The 19,735-nt window shown below is 40.9% G+C and overlaps 2 protein-coding genes across 4 annotated transcripts in view; one reads left to right on the forward strand and one right to left on the reverse strand.

Annotated features, from left to right (window-relative positions):
- Positions 1 to 2,981, reverse strand: part of LOC308097838 (uncharacterized protein) — a 199,274-nt gene extending 196,293 nt beyond the window's left edge. For all 3 annotated transcript variants that reach the window (XR_013934240.1, XR_013934241.1, XM_080445930.1), the window contains exon 1: positions 2,697 to 2,981. Coding sequence is in view for 1 of the 3 variants with exons in the window: in XM_080445930.1 (XP_080302056.1) it covers positions 2,697 to 2,870 (174 nt within the window). In the remaining 2 variants the exon portion in view is untranslated. The remainder of the gene's footprint in view (positions 1 to 2,696) is intronic.
- A 1,997-nt stretch (positions 2,982 to 4,978) lies between these two features.
- The window catches only part of e4f1 (E4F transcription factor 1), a 32,229-nt gene continuing 17,472 nt past the window's right edge, over positions 4,979 to 19,735 (forward strand). Inside the window, exons 1-7 of the mRNA XM_080445905.1 lie at positions 4,979 to 5,101; positions 7,686 to 7,969; positions 11,374 to 11,461; positions 13,317 to 13,522; positions 15,287 to 15,407; positions 16,195 to 16,347; positions 18,968 to 19,212. Of these exons, the coding sequence (XP_080302031.1) occupies positions 5,011 to 5,101; positions 7,686 to 7,969; positions 11,374 to 11,461; positions 13,317 to 13,522; positions 15,287 to 15,407; positions 16,195 to 16,347; positions 18,968 to 19,212 (1,188 nt within the window). The 5' untranslated portion in view covers positions 4,979 to 5,010. The remainder of the gene's footprint in view (positions 5,102 to 7,685; positions 7,970 to 11,373; positions 11,462 to 13,316; positions 13,523 to 15,286; positions 15,408 to 16,194; positions 16,348 to 18,967; positions 19,213 to 19,735) is intronic.

The raw sequence follows: 19,735 nt of genomic DNA on the forward strand, positions 1-19,735 counted from the left end.
ACTCTATAGCAATGATTACTATCAGAATATAGTATTTTAACCTTTTAAAAAAAAACTTTTTGTTTTAACCAAAAAATATCACTTACCCTACCTTTAATCTCATAATGTACTCACCAGTGCCAACGTTTTATTGTTGTTTTTTGTTTTTTTCACGTTGCCATAGACCTCGTTAAAATCCTTAAGATTGAGCTCTGCACTGTTTGTAAACCAGTACAAACCACGTCCAAACCAGTCCAAACCACGTGTCAAACGGGGCATCCATGTTGTAGTTAGAACGGTTTAGGTTAAACAGTGATCAGCGAGGAGAAAAACTACAATCGAAGAAAATGGCGTCTCAGTGTGCGCTTTAGAATGGAGTCCTATGGGATCGGCAAAACGTGATCCCGAATAATTCCATTTCCGGTGGTGTTACAATGAAATGTGCCGTACTAGAAAATTGAAAAAAGTTTTTTTTTTCGGAAAAAAAGGAAAAAGCACCACAGCCCGTAGGCTACGGGATCGGCGCTTTACAGTTGGATTTATCGGCCCGTAGGCTACGGGCCTGGTGTTAATGATCTAATAGGGCATAGCAGTGGCGGCCATTTTCTGGTTCCACTCCAAAATAGTCAATGCATTTTTCCCATTGACATTTCCAAAAAATATTTATGTCAATTATTTTAAGCCTAGAATCAAGCCATCCAGGGTCCTGGTGAATCATGACCATAAAACGTTTGTTTCTGTGAAAAAACTTTTTTGAAAACGGCAAAACAAAAAGGGTATTTATAAAATATAGTATATCATATAATTAAATATTAAAACAATTGTTTTATGGTCATGATTCACCAGGACCCTGGATGGCTTGATTCTAGGCTTGAATGAATTGATATAAATATTTTTGGAAATGTCAATGGGAAAAATGCATCGATTCTTTTGAAGTGGAACCAGAAAATGCCCGCCACTTGCTATGCCCTATACAAGTTGCGATTAATGATCTAATTGTGTTTATGGCATAGAACACTGGAATATACTAATACAAAACAAAAGCATTTTCTTTGCCTTTTAGGCTTGCTAAAAACAGATTGCACAGGGCAGATACCGTCTCTGATATTATTTTTTTTCTGTACTTTTGTGTTGATATTTGAACTGTTTGGTTGCTACTATATATATATATATATATATATATATATATATATATGTCTATGAATTGAATACCAAGGACCCCAATGGAAACAAGACCGCCAGGACTTTTTGGGACGGACCTTTTAGACAAAGTATTATAAATGTAATTGTGCTGTTTACATTTTTTTTTGCCTAATAAAATATTCAATCAATCCGTCGGGTGGAAACCTCATATGTCCAAAACTGTTACATTTCAGGATTCAAATTCAAAAGTAACAGATCTACAAGCTCAAAACGCGGCGCAAAGAGCTTGTAGATCTGCTACTTTTGATGCTTCCGTGTGACGCTGTAGCACGATCAAGTAGGGCGTTCATTTAGAAGTTAGAATAACATGGAGATGGGAGGTTTCTGCCCGCCAGCAACACTATGATTAATAATGTAATAAATCCTATCACTGAAATATACAAAAGAAATGACTGACAACGATTTCCCTAGTGCCCACTCTTCCAGGGGGCCTGGCTGGTGCCCACTCTGTTTTGGTGCCCAGATTTCCCTAGTAGTAGCGCCCACTCTTCCTCCTGGCCACTATAGTGACAACTGGGCACCTAGGAGTCCTTGGTGCCCAGTTTTCACTAGTGGACAGAATGTTTTGGTGCCCAGATTTCCCTAGTGCCCCACTTTTCCGAGGCCTGGTGGTGCCCACTCTGCTTTGGTGCCCAGATTTCCCTAGTGCCCCACTCTTCCGAGGCCTGGTGGTGCCCACTCTGTTTTGGTGCCCAGATTTCCCTCGTGCCCCACTCTTCCGAGGCCTGGTGGTGCCCACTCTGCTTTGGTGCCCAGATTTCCCTAGTGCCCCACTCTTCCGAGGCCTGGTGGTGCCCACTCTGCTTTGGTGCCCAGATTTCCCTAGTGCCCCACTTTCCGAGGCCTGGCTGGTGGTGCCCACTCTGTTTTGGTGCCCAGATTTCCCTCGTGCCCCACTCTTCCAAGGCCTGGCTGGTGCCCACTCTGTTTTGGTGCCCAGATTTCCCTAGTAGTAGTAGTGCCCACTCTTCCTCCTAGGTGCCCAGTTTTCACTAGTGGGCAGAATGTTTTGATGCCCACTAATTCCTGTTACCATTTCAGTGCAGTAAATCAGTGGTTCTCAAACTTTTTCACATCAAGGACCCCCCAATTGACACTTATTCGCCCCCGCGGACCCCCATTTGAGATATGCCAGGGACACGCATAAGAGAAGATTTTTAAAGGCTCTGGCAGTGATTTTCAACCATTTTAATTTCAAGGACCCCCAGTTTGACATGCATTAGGCTACGGACCCCCATTTAATGGCATTTCTATCTCTGGGACCCCAATTCATATTGTAAAATCAATGTTAATTTAACTCTGAGAGTGTACAAATGGAACCAAATGGACCCTAACGGGTCCATTTGGTTCCATTTGTACACTCTCAGAGTTACAGACCCATGAGGGTCCATTTGGTTCCTAAACTATCCATCATTTAGCTGGGGACCCCCTGGAACTCCCTCAGGGACCCCAGGGGGTCCCCGGACCCCACTTTGAGAACCAATGCAGTACATAATGATTATATATGTTCGTACCTGTGGTCCTGCTATCTTGAGCAGCTTCACAACCTTCCAGTGATCGTTGTGGGCCGCGTCGTGCCCCCCCACGGCCTGCAGGTAGAGCAGGAACCGCTGCTTGAAGCTCCGCCAGTGTCTCTCCACGTCCCCCGTCAGGCTCAGCCTCTCCGGGGCTTTCAGGTGAAGATTCATCGGTAAACCTAGTTTCTGTTGGTTTTTAAAACAATGGCTTTTCTTTAGGCTGAACAAGAAGAAAGAACTTCAGTGTTTTTGTTTGACTTGAAAACAAAACATCAGCTCCGAGGCGAGTTGCTAAACAGTGATTGGCTGAAGGGAAGAGAGTCCGTTCCTCTTTATTCTTATTGGACTGAACTGGGAGTCCTGTAGCCTGTGAGCCAATGGCATCCATGGAGCTCTTTGGGGAGGCGGGCTTTCCCTGACTGGTGGGGGTTGGTTCATAGATATATATAAAGGCTAGATGACTCACCCGCGCTGCTGGCCAATGGAGTACGACGTTGCCACATGGCGGCCATCTTGAAACAGTCATTCATAACATTATGTCTATGGTGCATATACTTTAAAATAACCATAGCGTGCTCAATTTTCATCCGATTTTCAAACGGTTTGGTGTTTTGTAAACACCAAAGATGTAATAAAATTATAAAATTATAAAATAAAATAAAAAATAAAAAAACATGATTATAATTATAAGTATGTAGTATCATAACTACATCTTTGGTGTTTACAACACACCAAACCGTTTGAAAATCGGATGAAAATTGAGCACGCTATGGTTATTTCAAAGTATATGCACCATAGACATAATGTTATGAATGACTGTTTCAAGATGGCCGCGGTTGAGCTACGCTTGCTCCGTCCCCTTGAGCCATCTAGCCTTTATATATATCTATGGGTTGGTTGACCAGCAGTCTAGGAAAGCCCCGCCTCCTCACGTCTCTTTGCTCCTCAAAGATTCACTTTGCAGTTCTCATATCCGGTCTAGAACGGATACGGAAACAGGCTGTGTGCGTGCATGTGTGGATGGGTGGAAATGACCGGATACGGTAGGCGGGCTCTAGAGCGGACCTGATAGCGAACCCCCAATACACCGATCAGCCGGCTGCTAATATAAACCATCGGACCCAGTCCACTGCAGTGCACACATATGAACCCCATTTAGCTCCTACACTAGGCTTTCTTTCCACATGTGTTGTTGGGGGTCATAATAATAAGGTTAATCCTGCAAACCAATTCATTATACATCCGTGAACGTTTCATTACATTATCTATTATTATTCTCCCCTTCATTCAGTGCTGTTTATGAGATTTATTTATCGAACCAACAACACAAAAACACTCGTGGCCAATGGTGGTGAGTAGCCTAAATCATCATCACCCATTTGACTACTTTTTAATTAACTTTATGATCAGGTACACAACCACAAACATAGCCTTGCGTGGCCAGACTATGAATTGAACACCAAGGCCCTCATTGGAAACAAAGGACTTTTATGAACGGACCTGTTAGACAAAGTATTTTAAATGTAACTGCTGTTTTACATTTTTTGCCTAATAAAATATTCAATCAATCAGACTGCGTTTTCTTTTTTTCACTGGCAGATTCGACTGGTTCCAGGGCTAGCCATGGTTCACATGACGCTCGTCTGTCACAAGCGTCATGGAACTACTTGTTCCTGGTTTGAGAATGTTTTACATTTACAACCGGTACATCTACATAAACGTTCAAATTTCAAATATAAAGTGCTGACCCTACGGCCACGGATGTAACAAAGTACAGCGCCTTGGTTTAAGTACCCTTATCTTACGCATTGTTCAATAAAAAGTATTTGAATCCGATCGGCGGCCTTTTTGTTTTGTTTTGTATAATGTATCAGAGTGCAATACACCCCCTAACCGATAGGGGCGCGTAGTTGAAAGCATATGGAGACAATTCAAAGAAAATCGCCACCGATCGGATTAAAATGCTTTTTATTGAACAATACGGAATATACGGGTACTTAAACCCAGGCGTTTAAACTTGATACATCCATGGCCGTAGGGTCAGTACTTTATATTTGAAATCCGAACGTTTATGTAGATGTACGGGTTGTAAATGTAGACATTTCAAAAACCAGAAACAAGTAGCGCCATGACTGTCATGATATGACAGTCATGTTTCAGGGCTAGAGCAGCACGCCTCTTTGGTTGTCATGACGACCCGGTCGTAAATCCGCCATGTTTTCCTCTCTCCGCTGTACTGTGTGTGTGTGTGTGTGTGTGTGTGTTGGTTTCGCGGCGTCGTTGCGACAGAGACGGAGAACTCTAAACGACAATGAATGTAGAGAATAATCATCATACGGCAGAAACTCACGGCAGCAGCAACATCACCATCAGCAGCATCCACACCACGCTGGGAGACGAAGGTCTGGCCGAATGTTCAGCCTCCAAAACATTCACGTTTCACAGTGTTTATGTTGAGCTTTGCTGTGTTTTCGGGGCCTATAACCTCCATCATGTGTGTGTGTGTGTGGGCTAACGTTTTAGCCACTGTGCTGGCTAACATAGCTGCTATAACCAAGTGACTTTTTTTAATGAAGCCCAATTTGTAGTCCTTTAGTTCCAGTTCTGGTTAGCAGTTAGTTGTAGTCCTTTAGTCCCAGTTCTAGTTAGTAGTTAGTAGTTGTAGTCCTTTAGTTCCAGTTCTAGTTAGTGGTAAGTAGTTGTAGTCCTTTAGTTCCAGTTCTGGTTAGCAGTTAGTTGTAGTCCTTTAGTCCCAGTTCTAGTTAGTAGTTAGTAGTTGTAGTCCTTTAGTTCCAGTTCTAGTTAGTGGTAAGTAGTTGTAGTCCTTTAGTTCCAGTTCCAGATCTAATTTGTAGTCCTTAAGTAAAAGTAGCCCCACCACATTGTATAAACACTTTATTACTCTTTTAAGTAAAAGGCCTGTGTTCAAAATGTTACTTGATTAAAAGTACAAAAGTATTGGCTTCAAAATATACCAAAAGTGAAATTACTAGGATGTTTGAAAATAGGCGATGTGTTGTGAGCTTATAGATCTGCTATTTTCAAATAGCCTATGTAACGCCCGGGATTCGAACCCGGGTCTCCCGCAGTCCCGCATGGAAAGCCAACATCTTAACCGCTAAGCCAAAGGGATATCCCCATTGCCTGGGGGAGATATTAGACAGGCTGACATAGTGAACCACTATGTTACACTTAGGTATAAAATAGGGCTGAAGTGGTTAATGTATGTTTTATATTGTAATAATTTATATCTGCAAAGTAACTAGTAACTAAAGTTTTCAAATACTTGTAGTGGAGTAAAAGTACAATATTTGCCTCTGAGATGTAGTGGAGTAGAAGTGAAAGTATTGACAATTGGAAATACTCCAGTAAAGTAAAAGTACCTCAAAATTGCACTTAAGTACAGTACTTGAGTAAATGTACTTAGTTACTTTACACCACTGCTTTTAGTGTAGCCTAATTTGTAGTCCTTTGGTTCCAGCTCCACGTCTGAGCTGGTTGTTTCTGTTCTTGTCGGCAAGACAAGGAACAAAATATTTTGAGATGGGGGTCCGTGGCCAAATACATATCATTTTGGGGGTCCTTGACATGAAAAAAGTTTGAGAACCACTGATATTATAGCAACAAGTTTTTTTTAAAACCTGTTTTAGGATTTAGAAGACATTTGTAGAATCCCCAGAACTTGGCCAGAAGCAAAGATGCATAAGTGCTAATTATTAACGTTGTGATTTAATGAACATTGTTGTAATGCAGATGAGGACGTGCATAAGTGCTCATTATTAACGTTGTGATTTAATAATAATAATAAACTTAATTTGTAATTAGCACCTTTCATGACATGAAGCTCTAAGTGCTTTACAGAGCAAGAATACAATTACAGTTACAAATAATTTAACAATAAAGCAAATAAGAAAAGCAGAAGCATAATAAAACACATTAAAATAATAGCAAAGGGCAGTGAATCAGGCAATACAGTGAGTACAACAACACAGAGATTTATAAATCAACCAAAACATCTGCTAAAAGCAAGAGTGAAGAAGTAGGTCTTGAGCTGTGCTTTAAAGATATCCACAGAAGCTGTCTGTCTTAGGTGTAGGCCTAATGGGAGTTTATTCCACGCTGTCAGTCCGTAGAAGCAGAATGCTGCATCACCGTGTTTTTTATATGTCATTGTAGGCACCTCTAGCAGGTCAGCACTTGAAGACCTGAGGGGCCGGTTTGGAACATATCTCACTAGAACTTGTAATGAACATTGTTATAATGCAGATGAGGACGTGCATAAGTGCTCATTATTAACGTTGTGATTTAATGAACATTGCTGTAATGCAGATGAGGACGTGCATAAGTGCTCATTATTATTAACGCTGTGATTTAATGAACATTGTTGTAATGCAGATGAGGACGTGCATAAGTGCTCATTATTAACGTTGTGATTTAATGAACATTGTTGTGATGCAGATGAGGACGTGCATAAGTGCTCATCATTATTAACGCTGTGATTTAATGAACATTGTTGTGATGCAGATGAGGACGTGCATAAGTGCTCATCATTATTAACGCTGTGATTTAATGAACATTGTTGTGATGCAGATGAGGACGTGCATAAGTGCTCATTATTATTAACGCTGTGATTTAATGAACATTGTTGTGATGCAGATGAGGACGTGCATAAGTGCTCATTATTATTAACGCTGTGATTTAATGAACATTGTTGTGATGCAGATGAGGACGTGCATAAGTGCTCATTATTATTAACGCTGTGATTTAATGAACATTGTTGTGATGCAGATGAGGACGTGCATAAGTGCTCATTATTATTAACGCTGTGATTTAATGAACATTGTTGTGATGCAGATGAGGACGTGCATAAGTGCTCATTATTATTAACGCTGTGATTTAATGAACATTGTTGTGATGCAGATGAGGACGTGCATAAGTGCTCATTATTATTAACGCTGTGATTTAATGAACATTGTTGTGATGCAGATGAGGACGTGCATAAGTGCGGCCGCTGCCAGGCCGAGTTCTTCACCCTGGACAGCTTCATCCAACACAAGCTGCAGAGCTGCACCACCAGCAGCAGACCACCCAGACCACCACCACCACCGCCCCGCGGCAAGGGGCCCGAGGTGGAGGTTTCGGGAGGGGGGCCCCCACCGCCGCCACAGCAGGGTGCCACCACCAAACCAGAAGAAGATGCCGCCGCCATCATCCTCCAGGAGGATCATGATGGCATCACCCAGGCACCCACAAGTATCAGCGTTGAGTTTGTGAGTGCTGTTTAATCAAGAGCTGGAGGGCAGTGGTGGAAAGTAACTAAGTACATTTACTTAAGTACTGTACTTAAGTACAATTTTGAGGTATTTGTACTTTACTTGAGTATTTCCAATTTCCATTACTTTTACTTCTACTCCACTACATCTCAGAGGCAAATATTGTACTTTTACTCCACTACATTTACTTGAAAACTTTAGTTACTAGTTACTTTTCAGATGTAAATTATGATATAATGAAACATACATTAACCACTTTAGCCCTATTTTATACCTAGGCTATTTGAAAATAGCCGATCTACAAGCTCACAACGCGTCGCAGCGCGACGCGTTGTGAGCTTGTAGATCGGCTATTTTCAAATATTTAGTACTTTTACTTTTGATACTTTAAGTACATTTTGATGCCAATACTTTAGTACTTTTACTCAAGTAAATTTTGAATTCTGGACTTTTACTTGTAACAGAGTAGTTTTATATTGCAGTATTGATACTTTTACTTAAGTAAAACACTTGAGTACTTTTTCCACCACTGCTGGAGGGAGACAGGGGAGACCCCTGTTTACTGAACAAAGACTCCATAGCAATGAGTACTATCGGGATATAAAGCAACTTAAAGGACGACTTCACCCATTTTCAACCTATCTTCATATAATAGATCCTCACTAATGCTCATGATAAAATGGTACCATTTCTTTCTACTCACTCTGCGTCTCAGAGGAGGGCTGTGGACACTTCAGAAACCTGTCTACCAGTGACATCATCAATGGGGAATCCAAGCTAATAGAAACTGCAGGCTTTGTATTCCTGGAAAGTTGCAATGCAATAATAGAAGCTATTGTTCTCGCGTTAATACAAATCTAAATAAAAAAAATTAAATCTTGTTGGGGGAAAAAAAATCCTGCCTAACGATGATGTCACTGGTAGACGGGTTTCTGGACTGTCCACAGCCCTCCTATGAGACACAGACCGAGTAGAAAGAAATGGTACCATTTTATCATGAGTATTAACTCTTTGACTGCGGACGACGCGATAACGCGTCAAGTGCTACTTTGTCCAGTTGGCCGTCGACGCGTTCGACGCGCTGGACGCGCGTTCATTGTTTAATCTCTGATTGCGCTATGCTGCTTAATATTCAATGTTATTCTCGAGTTCCACTTACTTCACGGACATCTGCATCCGGTTTCATGACCTGGATTCCGTTTCCGGTTTTTGATTATTTTCCCCAGTCATTTTCGTCCAAAATAGGTAAATAAACGGTCTTTCACACGGCATAACGGACAAACGGACAGTTTCTCTTCTATAATCTATGGTCTGGGTGACGATCAGTCATCGCCGTCGTGTATCACATCGTAATTTTGGCGATCAAAACAATCTGGGACGACGTCACTTCCGTTTTCATGTTTTTCCCTGTCTAATCTATCAAGAAGGGTGAGAGAGACTCAACGACCTGATCAAGCAGTCATGTGCTGCTCTCTAGTGGCGGATTTGTGCTGGGTCTTTACATTATGTCCCCTTAAATTATTTTCATGAGAAAAATTCAAAATATAAAAATAAAAAAACACGAAAATTGCTGGCACTGGGGGAGTACTTTATGAAAATACTCTGGCAGTCAAAGAGTTAATGAGGACCAATTATATGAAGATATGTTGAAAATGGGTGAAGTCGTCCTTTAACACCCGTTCAAGCCGGGAACGCATCTGTCTGTCATTTTAGATTTCTTTGGCTATTCAAAAATAGCAGATGTACAAGCACAAATCTTTGAATATATATATTTTTAAAGCAAATATTTGTAACTTAAATCTTTGCGTCTGGGGGATTCTACAAATGTCTTCTAAATCCTAACAGTTTTCTGAAAAACGTATGTTTCTATATCAATGGTTCTCAAACCTTTTCATGTCAAGGACCTCCAAATTTGTGTTGTATTTGGCCGCCGACCCCCATCTGAAAATGCTTTGTTCCAGGGACCCCCCAGAAGCAAAGATTTAGTTAAAAATGTTTGTTTTAAAAAATATGTTGGCGAAAAAGTGCAACATGTATTTTATTTTAATTATTTTAAAAATGTAACAACATTTAACTAGAATTAATATTTTATATATTCCAAAATGTATTTAAAAAAATAGCCGATCTACCATGTAAATCTGCTATTTTAGAACATTTTTAATAAAAGAAAACCTTTGAATAATTCCACCAAGAATGACATGGCCAAAAATATAGGGACGGAAAGATTGAAATCAGGACACATCAGCTGCATAACTGCTGATCCCGATGGCCTCAATAAAGTTGAATAATGACCGATATATCGGTCCCCTGGGAGATGGATTGCCGTACTTCAGGCACGTCTCGTCTTGTGCTATTCATATCTTAAGTAACACGTATAGTAAGCACTCGCAATCTGGAATGTCATTATGGGTGATTCTTCTTTTGTCAAAAAATTGTTATTTTCTGTTTTCTAAAGAGCTGTAGAGATGGGGAGGAGACCCCTGTTACCGAACAAACACTATAGCAATGATTACTATCAGAATGTATAGCATAGCATGTATTCTGTGTTTTGAGGGCTGGGGTGATGTGGTCTCTGGATCTGGTTTTGGTGAGGAGCTATTAAAGGAGAATACCGGACAAATTAAGTGTTGTCTTTGATGTCTTGTTTCCAGAACCTGGCAACACGAGTTGCCAGGTTCTGGAAAGAAACAAGCATCCAGTGTTAAGTCGTTCGCCATTAACGGTGGCCTCGCAGGAAGTTTCAGCGCATGTTTGACTATCATGAGACTCCACAATGACTAGCAGTAGAGAAAAAAACAACTTTGCATCGGTTATAATAGACGAATCTCCCTAACCCACGCGCTCCCATTATGACAACGGAGGGGGTTTAAAAAATGACGACAGGGGAATCTATGGAAAAAAAGAACGCCACTTTTCACGTCGGTAGGTGAGTAACGAGACATCAAAGACAACACTTAATTTGTCCGGTATTCTCCTTTAACACATTCACTGCCATTGACGGAGATCTCCGCCATTTTTTGTTTTCTTTGTTTTTCACACAGAACCAGGAGATTACGCGATCCAAAGATTTAATTGCTCCATTCACTTCCTGGTTAAAGTATTTGGGAAATACTCTGTATCTCGGCTCCTGTGTTTTTGAAACACAGCTATTTTCAACTGAGTATAACAAGCGAACCGGAGGTCACAATGACAATTTTCTTTTTTTTTACGAAGCACAGTGAAACCCTCCGTGATTAGCAACCATCAGGGGATAGATCATACTGGAGATAAATATTCTCCAAAAGAAATATCACTTACACACTATGACATTATGTACAGATACTGGGATGTGGGCCAAGCCTGGTGCACACAGTATATTACAACAGTGTGTCAGCTGCAAATGTTTGCACCTTTTTTAACAGGCTCCTGCCGCCGGCGGAAACTCTGCCTCCGTGAAGAAAGATGAGGCATTGCTGCTGCCGGACGAGTCAAAGAAAGCTGTCGCTAACGGTGAGTCTCTCTACTTCACTCCAGTAAATGAAGCCATTTCCCAAGCCAGTTGAGGTGTGGAGGGAGCGCTTAGTTTGGTTCACATGATAACCTATTCCAACCAGTTTGGCCCGACCACTCTTGACGCCGATCTGCAAGCTTGCTTACAATGCGCCGCAACGTACAGTAGCGCGTTATGAGCTCGTAGATCGGCTACTTTTCAGCGAAGAGGTTTGGTGTAGAGGACCAAAAAAAAGTAGGGGACCATGTTTAGAACCCTGGGGAAAAGGCTGTCAAATTTTGTAAGTTGACGATCAATTATCACTCAAATAATTGCGATTAACGATTGTGTAATTGTGTTTCTGTCGTTGAAAATTAATGGAACATTATGAATAAAAATTACATTTCTGTTTGGCTTTTAGCTTTCGTAAACAAAAGTTGCACAGGGCAGATAGGACAAATAATAACACATATTTAATTACTTTATACTTAAAAATAAACATTAATAGTGGAAATAGCCGATCTATAAGCTCAAAACGCGTCGCATCGCGACGCGTTTTGAGCTTATAGATCTGCTATTTCCACTATGTTTGAAATTGTTTGAAAATATATGACATTTTTTAACATGGAATTGATTATGACGATTATGCAAAAATAATTGCGATTATATAAAATAATTGCGATTAGACAATTATGTAATAATTGTGACAGGCCTACTGGGGAACCCCGCTCAACAAAGCACACGGTGTAAGTTGTTAAAAAGTCGTGCATGTGTTGCATGACCTTGCGCAGGAAGTTGGGTGAACCGAAACAAGCGCTCCTCCACACACAACAACTTGCATACAAATCAATTTTGACAGCAATTCTCTATTCAGTTTTAGTCATAGTCTTTTGAACGAAATACCATATCACGTTTAGTCGACTAAATATTATTTTGGCGGGCCTTGATGGCGTCGTAACGCCTGATTTGTAGATCGGCTACTGAAAATAGCCGATTTGTAGATCGGCTACTGAAAATAGCCGATCTACAAGCTTGTAGATCGGCTATTTTCGACTTACTTAGCTCACTTAGTTCTACTGGAACTCTTCTCCACCAGTCCTTCCCGAACATTTTAGTCTAGTTTTTATATGACGAAATTGTCAATATATTTAGTCCGAGCTTTAGTCATCATAGATTAGTTTTTTATATTACGTTTTTTATTTCGTTTTCGTCAGTGAAAAAAGGTAGTCGACCGACATTTTTTAGCCATAGTTTTGGGTCGAGGAAATTAACAGAGAAACGGATCAGACGGAGATCGGTAAAGGTCATTGATTTGTCGTCATGTCGCAGTGTTGATTTCGTCGACTACAACTATGACGTAAAATGTTGGTCGACTACCTTTTTCCACTGACGAAGACTAAATAAAAACTAATCTATGATGACTAAAACTAAGACTAAATATGCTGACAATTTTGTCAACAAAAAAACTAGAATGTTAGGGAGTGGACTAGTGGAGAAGAGATCCAGTAGAACTAAAAGACTATGCTTTATGCTCAGGTGTTGCGCTCTGAAAATAGCAGATCTACAAGCCCACAACGCGTCGCAGTTGTGAGCTTGTAGATCGGCTATTTTCATTGTGCAACCACATGTAAAATCAGCCATTACGACACCGTCAAGGCACCGCCAACATCAAATTTTGTCGATTAAATCAACTGTAGATTTAGTCGACTATAACCTTATGATATTTAGTCGACTAAAACTAGACTAACAGTAAAACATTTCAGATGACTAAAATATGACTAAAACTAAATGGAATTTGATTTCAAAAGACTATGACTAAAACTGAATCAAAAAGTGGTGTCAAAATCAACACTATCATGTCGTGCTGTCTCTCAGACGTGCCCGGGGTGCTGGGCCGAGGTCGCAGGAAGAGAGCAGCCTCGGCGAGGGTGGTCCCCCCGCGTGAGGAGGAGGAGGAGGAGGAGGAGGCGTCCGACGACGACCCCCCCACAGAGGCACTCGTTGACGTGAAGAAACACAGAGACTACGAAGTCAAAGATGGCCGCTACTTGTGCCTGACGTGCAAAAAGACTTTCAAGACTGTGAGTTTCACGTGATTTTGGTTTTTGTTGAGTACTTCTCAAGGTGGGGGTCCCGGGGGGTTCCAAATGGACCCTTACAGGACTGTAACTCTGAGAGTGTACAAATGGAACCAAATGGACCCTCGCTTACGGGTCCATTTGGTTCCATTTTTACACTCTGAGAGTTATGGGGGTCCTTGAAATAAATTGGTTTGAGATTTGGTTTTAACATATTTACTTGTTCCATTTCTTTTCCTTTTCTACTGTATCATTCTGTTTCGTGTTCTTAGAAAGCATTTGTGCCGTGTTGTTTATTAGTTTACTATATATTTTGTTTTGGAAGAGTAATTATTTTAGTTTTCAAAAAAGTATTTGTTTTAATAAGGAGAATAATTCCTCTGGCTTCCTTCTTTTCCTGCTACTGTAACTTAAGTTTTTTATTAGTCTAGCGTAGTTAGACAACACAACTATCCCCAAAGCCGAGAATGGCTCCATCCACGAAAATATACTTTAAAATAATATTTTAACTCTTTCACTGCCAGAAATTAATTCATTCATCCGCCTCCGGTCCCCTTGCCAGCGAAAACAGCGATTTTACTGAACCTTTGAAAAATCATGGAATATTTTCCGTGACCTCCGTCCTCACGGAGATCGGCTCATTACGCGCACGAGGGTCCGGGAGTAAAGGGGAAAAAATTGTCCGCTCACGATCCTCCATTCCAGAGCTATGGCCGTTCCAGAGCTGTGGCTTGTTTTTTGAAAAAACAAGCAGAATAATATACTTTGCATCGCGACGCGTTGTGAGCTTGTAGATCGGCTATTTTCAAATAGCCTAAGTATGCATAGGGCTGAAGTGGTTGATGTATGTTTTGTAATGATAATCAAAATCTACAACGTAACTAGTAACTAAAGTTTTCAAATAATTGTAGTGGAGTAAAAGTACAATATTTGCCTCTTGAGATGTAGTGGAGTAGAAGTAAAAGCATTGAAAATGGGAAATACTCCAGTAAAGTAAAACATCCTCAAAAGTGTACTTAAAGGGATACTTCACTTTAGGGCCGGGGACACATTTTAAAAAAATATTAAAAATAAATGAAAAAAGTTATGGAAAATTCATGGCCCCCTCACGCATTAGAGTGTCCTACTAATGTGTGAGGGGGCCATGAATTTTCCATAACTTTTTTCATTTATTTTTAATATATTTTTTAAATGTGTCCCCGGCCCGAAAGTGAAGTATCCCTTTAAAGGACAACTTTGTTTTTTTACAACCAAGGCTTATGTTTTAGCTTGTAATTAAAGTAAATAAAAGATGAGTGTTAAAAAAAAAAACGTTTACTTCTTTCTTTAGTTTTAGCCATTTTAGCGTTTTTTTTTTTACAGTGGGCGGGGGCATTCGGTCCGGTCAAAGGTTGCCTCCCCCTTCCATTCAATGGGTCCTGTGGTCTTTGCTGGCCAGATGTGGGTTATTTGGGGCTAGAAGGGCTACTGTAAGTAGTAAAAAATAAATCGCCGGGTTATTGTGTAAAAAAAATGCATATTTAGCCACCGGACCGAATGCCCCAGCCACCGGACCGAATGCCCCCGCCCACTGTAAAAAAAAACCGCTAAAATGGCTAAAACTAAAGAAAGCAGTAAACGTTGTTTTTTTAACACTCATCTTTTATTTACTTTAATTACAAGCTAAAACATAAGCCTTGGTTGTAAAAAAACAAAGTTGTCCTTTAAGTACAGTACTTGAGTAAATGTACTTAGTTACTTTACACCACTGTTTTCCTCTTCTTCCAGACTAACATCCTGAGAACCCACATGCACACCCACAGTGAACAGAAGAAGTACTCCTGTGAGCTGTGTGGAACCTCCTTCCGGACCAAAGGCTCCCTGATTCGCCACAGCCGCCGTCACACGGGTAACAGTACAGGGAACAGTACAGGGAACACGCCCCCTTCAGGGGCAGTAGTTCTCTAACTTTTGTTTAATGCCAAGGACCCCCAAATTGATTTATATTTGGCCCGTGGACCCCCATCTGAAAATGTTTTGTGCCAGAAGAAAAAAACGAAAAACACATCCCTATTATAAATTGGGGGGGGCTCTTTGGCACAAATCTTTTCAGATGGGGGTTCGCGGCCAAATTCACATTCATTTAGGGGTCCTTGACATGACACAAGTTTGAGAACCACTGCCCCTACCGGAACCACTGCCTACCGGTCCGCTGGTCATGAAATTATTGTCTTAGGAATGCGACAAAAAAAAAACAAATATCCATGAATTCAAGTCTCCATGGGGTGACTAACTAATCCATAGAGAAATAGAAATCTTTGGGGTGAACTAACCCTTTAAACATTGTGATAATGGTGTATAATTGTCATTAACCCATTAAGACCTGAGGCGGTTCTTAAAAATGTTTTCTAAATCCTAACAGTTTTTTGAAAAAAAAAATCTAAAAACATTTTTTTCAAGATTTTTCAAAAATAGCAGATCTACAAGCTCATAGCGCGGCACTCGGTGCCGCGCTATGAGCTTGTATATCTGCTATTTTTGAATAGCCAAAGAAATCTAAAGTGACACTAGATGCGTTCCAGGTCTTAATGGGTTAAAAAAAAGTCAAATAACGTCCCAATACATTCTGCCAAACTGTTGTATGGGTGTGGCTCTAGTAACCGTGTGTGTGCGTGCCCCCCCCCCCTCCCTCCCAGATGAGCGGCCGTACCGCTGCACGCTGTGCGGCCTCTCCTTCAGGGAGTCTGGAGCTCTGACCAGACACCTGAAGTCCATCACTCCCTGCACCGAGAAGATCCGCTTCAACTCCTACAAGGAGATCCTGGTCAGCAGGGACGGACTGCAGAAAGGTCAGCGTTTGTTTTGACTACATGCCCACAGGATATACACATAGAAGCTTAACCCGTTAACACATTGCGTGCCAATCGCGTAGTTCTACGCGAACCAAAATAATTGCGCAGCGTGCCAGTCGCGTAGTTCTACGCGAAGTGGTCTTTTTTTTCTTCTTTTTTTTTCTCGCAGTGACACATTTCATTGTAGGCCTCCCTCGCAGTGACACATTTCATTGTAGGCCTCCCTCGCAGTGACACATTTCATTGTAGCACACCCGGATATGGAAATATCCGTATCCGGAGATTTTCGTTCCCACCCGCCGCCGCTCTAAATCTTCCCCTAATCCGCCATTATCTCGGAGGTTTTTTTTTCTCCTCGCTGATCGCTGTTTAACAGAAACCGCGACAACTGCAAAATGGAATGTCGCCGATTGAAACGGTCTTCTCTGGGCCACTCACACAGCTACCCTGTGTGTCTACAAACAGTTTAACGCGCGATCTTAAGGTATTTAGCGAGGTCTGTGGCGACGCGAAAAAAACAAAAAAACAACAATAAATCGCTGGCACATTATGATATTAAACTCTGGCGTGGAATGTGTTAAGACCTGGGACGCATCTGTGTTATTTTTAGATTTGAGATAAAAAAGCATTATTTTACACTTTGTGCTATTCAAAAATAGCAGATATACAAGCTCGTAGCTATGAGCTTGTAGATCTGCTATTTTTTTTAAATCGTGAAAATGTGTGCAAATTGAATATATACATACATTTGTAACTCAAATCTTTGCTTCTGGGGGTCCCTGGAACAAAATATTTTGAGATGGGGGCCCACGGCCAAATTCATATAGTTTTGGTGGCTCCTTGACACGACAAAGTTTGAGCACCACTGACATGAAAACGTACGTTTTTTTTTGTAATATTGTTGGGATTTAGAAGACATTTGTAGAATCGGCTTCAGGTCTTAATGGGTTAAAGGGGAATTTTGCCCCACGGTTTCCTGACCTTTTCTATGATGTTATATCCTAGAATGAATGGTACAGTAGACCATGGGTTCCCAAACTTTTTAGCCCGTGACCCCAAAATAAGGCGGCCATTGACTCGCGACCCCACCTAACCCTGGAGGTAATTTATGCACATAAACTTGCATGTTCGGTGCGCATTTGAAATGTATTAAAATGGTAAAATGTACTATTTGTAATCATTTTAGGTTGTATTTCATCCATTCTGTTGAATTCAGAATTTTAAAAAAAAGTTTTTTTTCTTCTTTTTTTTTAATGACCCAAAATAATTTCGCGACCCCACCGTCAGTCTCCCACGACCCCAACTTTGGGAACCCCTGCAGTAGACAAATGTCATAACTCCATCCCGGGTCCGCCACAGCTAGAAACGCACGCCAATAGAGTACAGAAGTCCTGACGTCACTCGTTCATCCCCAGGTTCGTAAAGTAATGTCTCTATGGAGAATAACATTGGGTCATCATGGAATCGTCTCATATAAGAATTGTGGTCCAAAAATAAACAAACTGTCTCTGCGATATTGTCAGGGAGGAGGTTCTGTATCGTTTATGATAGTCAGTCAATTATATTTGATACAGTCTGTTTCTGGCGAAAATTTAACTAATTCGGTGGAAGTAACATTATCGTTTTCTCACCGTCAGTTAATGGTTCATATCCATAAGAGTCAAACCGCCGGGGTCATTTGTTTATTTTTGGAACACAGTTCTTATTTGACGCGATATTAAACACGTCTATGGGGATTCAGAACGGGGGGAGGGAACCGCGACCCGGGTAGGATGTGTAAATTACGTCAGACTTCGGTGCTCTATAGGCCTTCTGCTAGATCGCATATTTTGATAGCTTTGATAGAGATTGAAATCTTGTCTAGCGAGACTTCCGGTGGGGCGCATTCAAGACGATCACGTTGCACAGTGTTCTGTCACTATGAACGTCAGATCTCACCAAAAAAAAAGCTATCAAAATAAGCGACCTAGCGCAAGGCCTATTGGCGCGTGTTTCTAGCTGTGGTGGACCTGGGATGGAGTTTTCTACTGTACCATTCATCCTAAGATATCATAACATCATAGAAAAGGTAAGAAAACTTTGGGGCAAAATTCTCCTTTAACGAAACACTTATCTCCAATGTGGTCCTGGCTGCAACATAGATTAAAAAAAGAAGAAGAAATTGTCCCAATAAAATCTGGGTGGTCACTAAAGCCCCTAAGAGTTGTTGACGAGCAGTGGTGAAAAAGTACTCAAATGTTTTACTTAAGTAAAAGTATCAATACTGGAATATAGAAATATTCTGTTACAAGTAAAAGTCCGTAATTCAAAATGTACTTGAGTACAAAAGTATTGGCATCAAAATATACTTAAAGTACCAAAAGTAAAAGTACAAACATTTTGAAAATAGCCTGTGTATAAAATTGGGCTGAAGGGGTTAATATATGTTTTATAATATAATAATGTATATCTACAAAGTAACTAGTAACTGAAGTTTTCAAATAATTAAAATTCAGTAGAAGTAAAAGTACTGAAAATTGGAAATACTCCAGTAAAGTAAAAATACCTCACAGCTGTACTTAAGTACAGTACGAGTAAATGTACTTAGTTACTTTACACCACTGTTGTGTTTTTGCAGGAGTAGACACTGCTGCTGCTGCTGCTGCTGCTGCTGCTGCTGCTGCAGCAGCAGCAGCTGTAGCTCCACTGACCGAGCACCAGGAGGCGCTAGTGGAGCATCGGCAGCAGCATCATCACATGGAGGTGGAGGTGGAGCAGTCTGAGGGCGGGGTCATCAGCGTGGTGGAGGCGGTGGGGAGCCAGGAGGTCATCCATCAGGTCCACTTCACCATGGAGGTGGATGGAACGCTGCAGGAGCAACAGGTCAGGAGGAGGAGCAGTGTTGTTCTCGTCGACTGAAAAACTATGACGAACAATGTTCGTCGACTACCTTCCTTCACTGACCAAAACTAAATAATAGCTAAATAAAAACTAAGCTACGATGACTAAAACTAAGACTAAATATATTGACAATTTCGTCAACAAATACAAACTAGACTAAAATGTTAGTGAGGGATCTAGTGGAGAAGAGATCCAGTAGAACTAAAAGACAAGTCATTTTATGTTTGGTTGCGCTCTGGTGTTGCGCTCTGAAAATAGCCGACCTACAAGCTCACAACTAGCTGCGACGCGTTGTGAGCTTGTAGATCGGCTATTTTCAGCATGCAACCAAGTGTAAAATCAGCCATTACGACGCCATCAAGGCACCGCCAAAATACATTTTAGTCGACTAAATCAACTGTAGATTTAGTCGACTATAACCTTATGATATTTAGTCGACTAAAACTAGACAAAAACTAAAAAATTTCAGACGACTAAAATATGACTAAAACTAAATGGAATTTGA

The sequence above is a fragment of the Gymnoscopelus braueri genome (assembly GCF_963280865.1).
Source record: "Gymnoscopelus braueri genome assembly, chromosome: 13".
NCBI lineage: Eukaryota > Metazoa > Chordata > Actinopteri > Myctophiformes > Myctophidae > Gymnoscopelus > Gymnoscopelus braueri.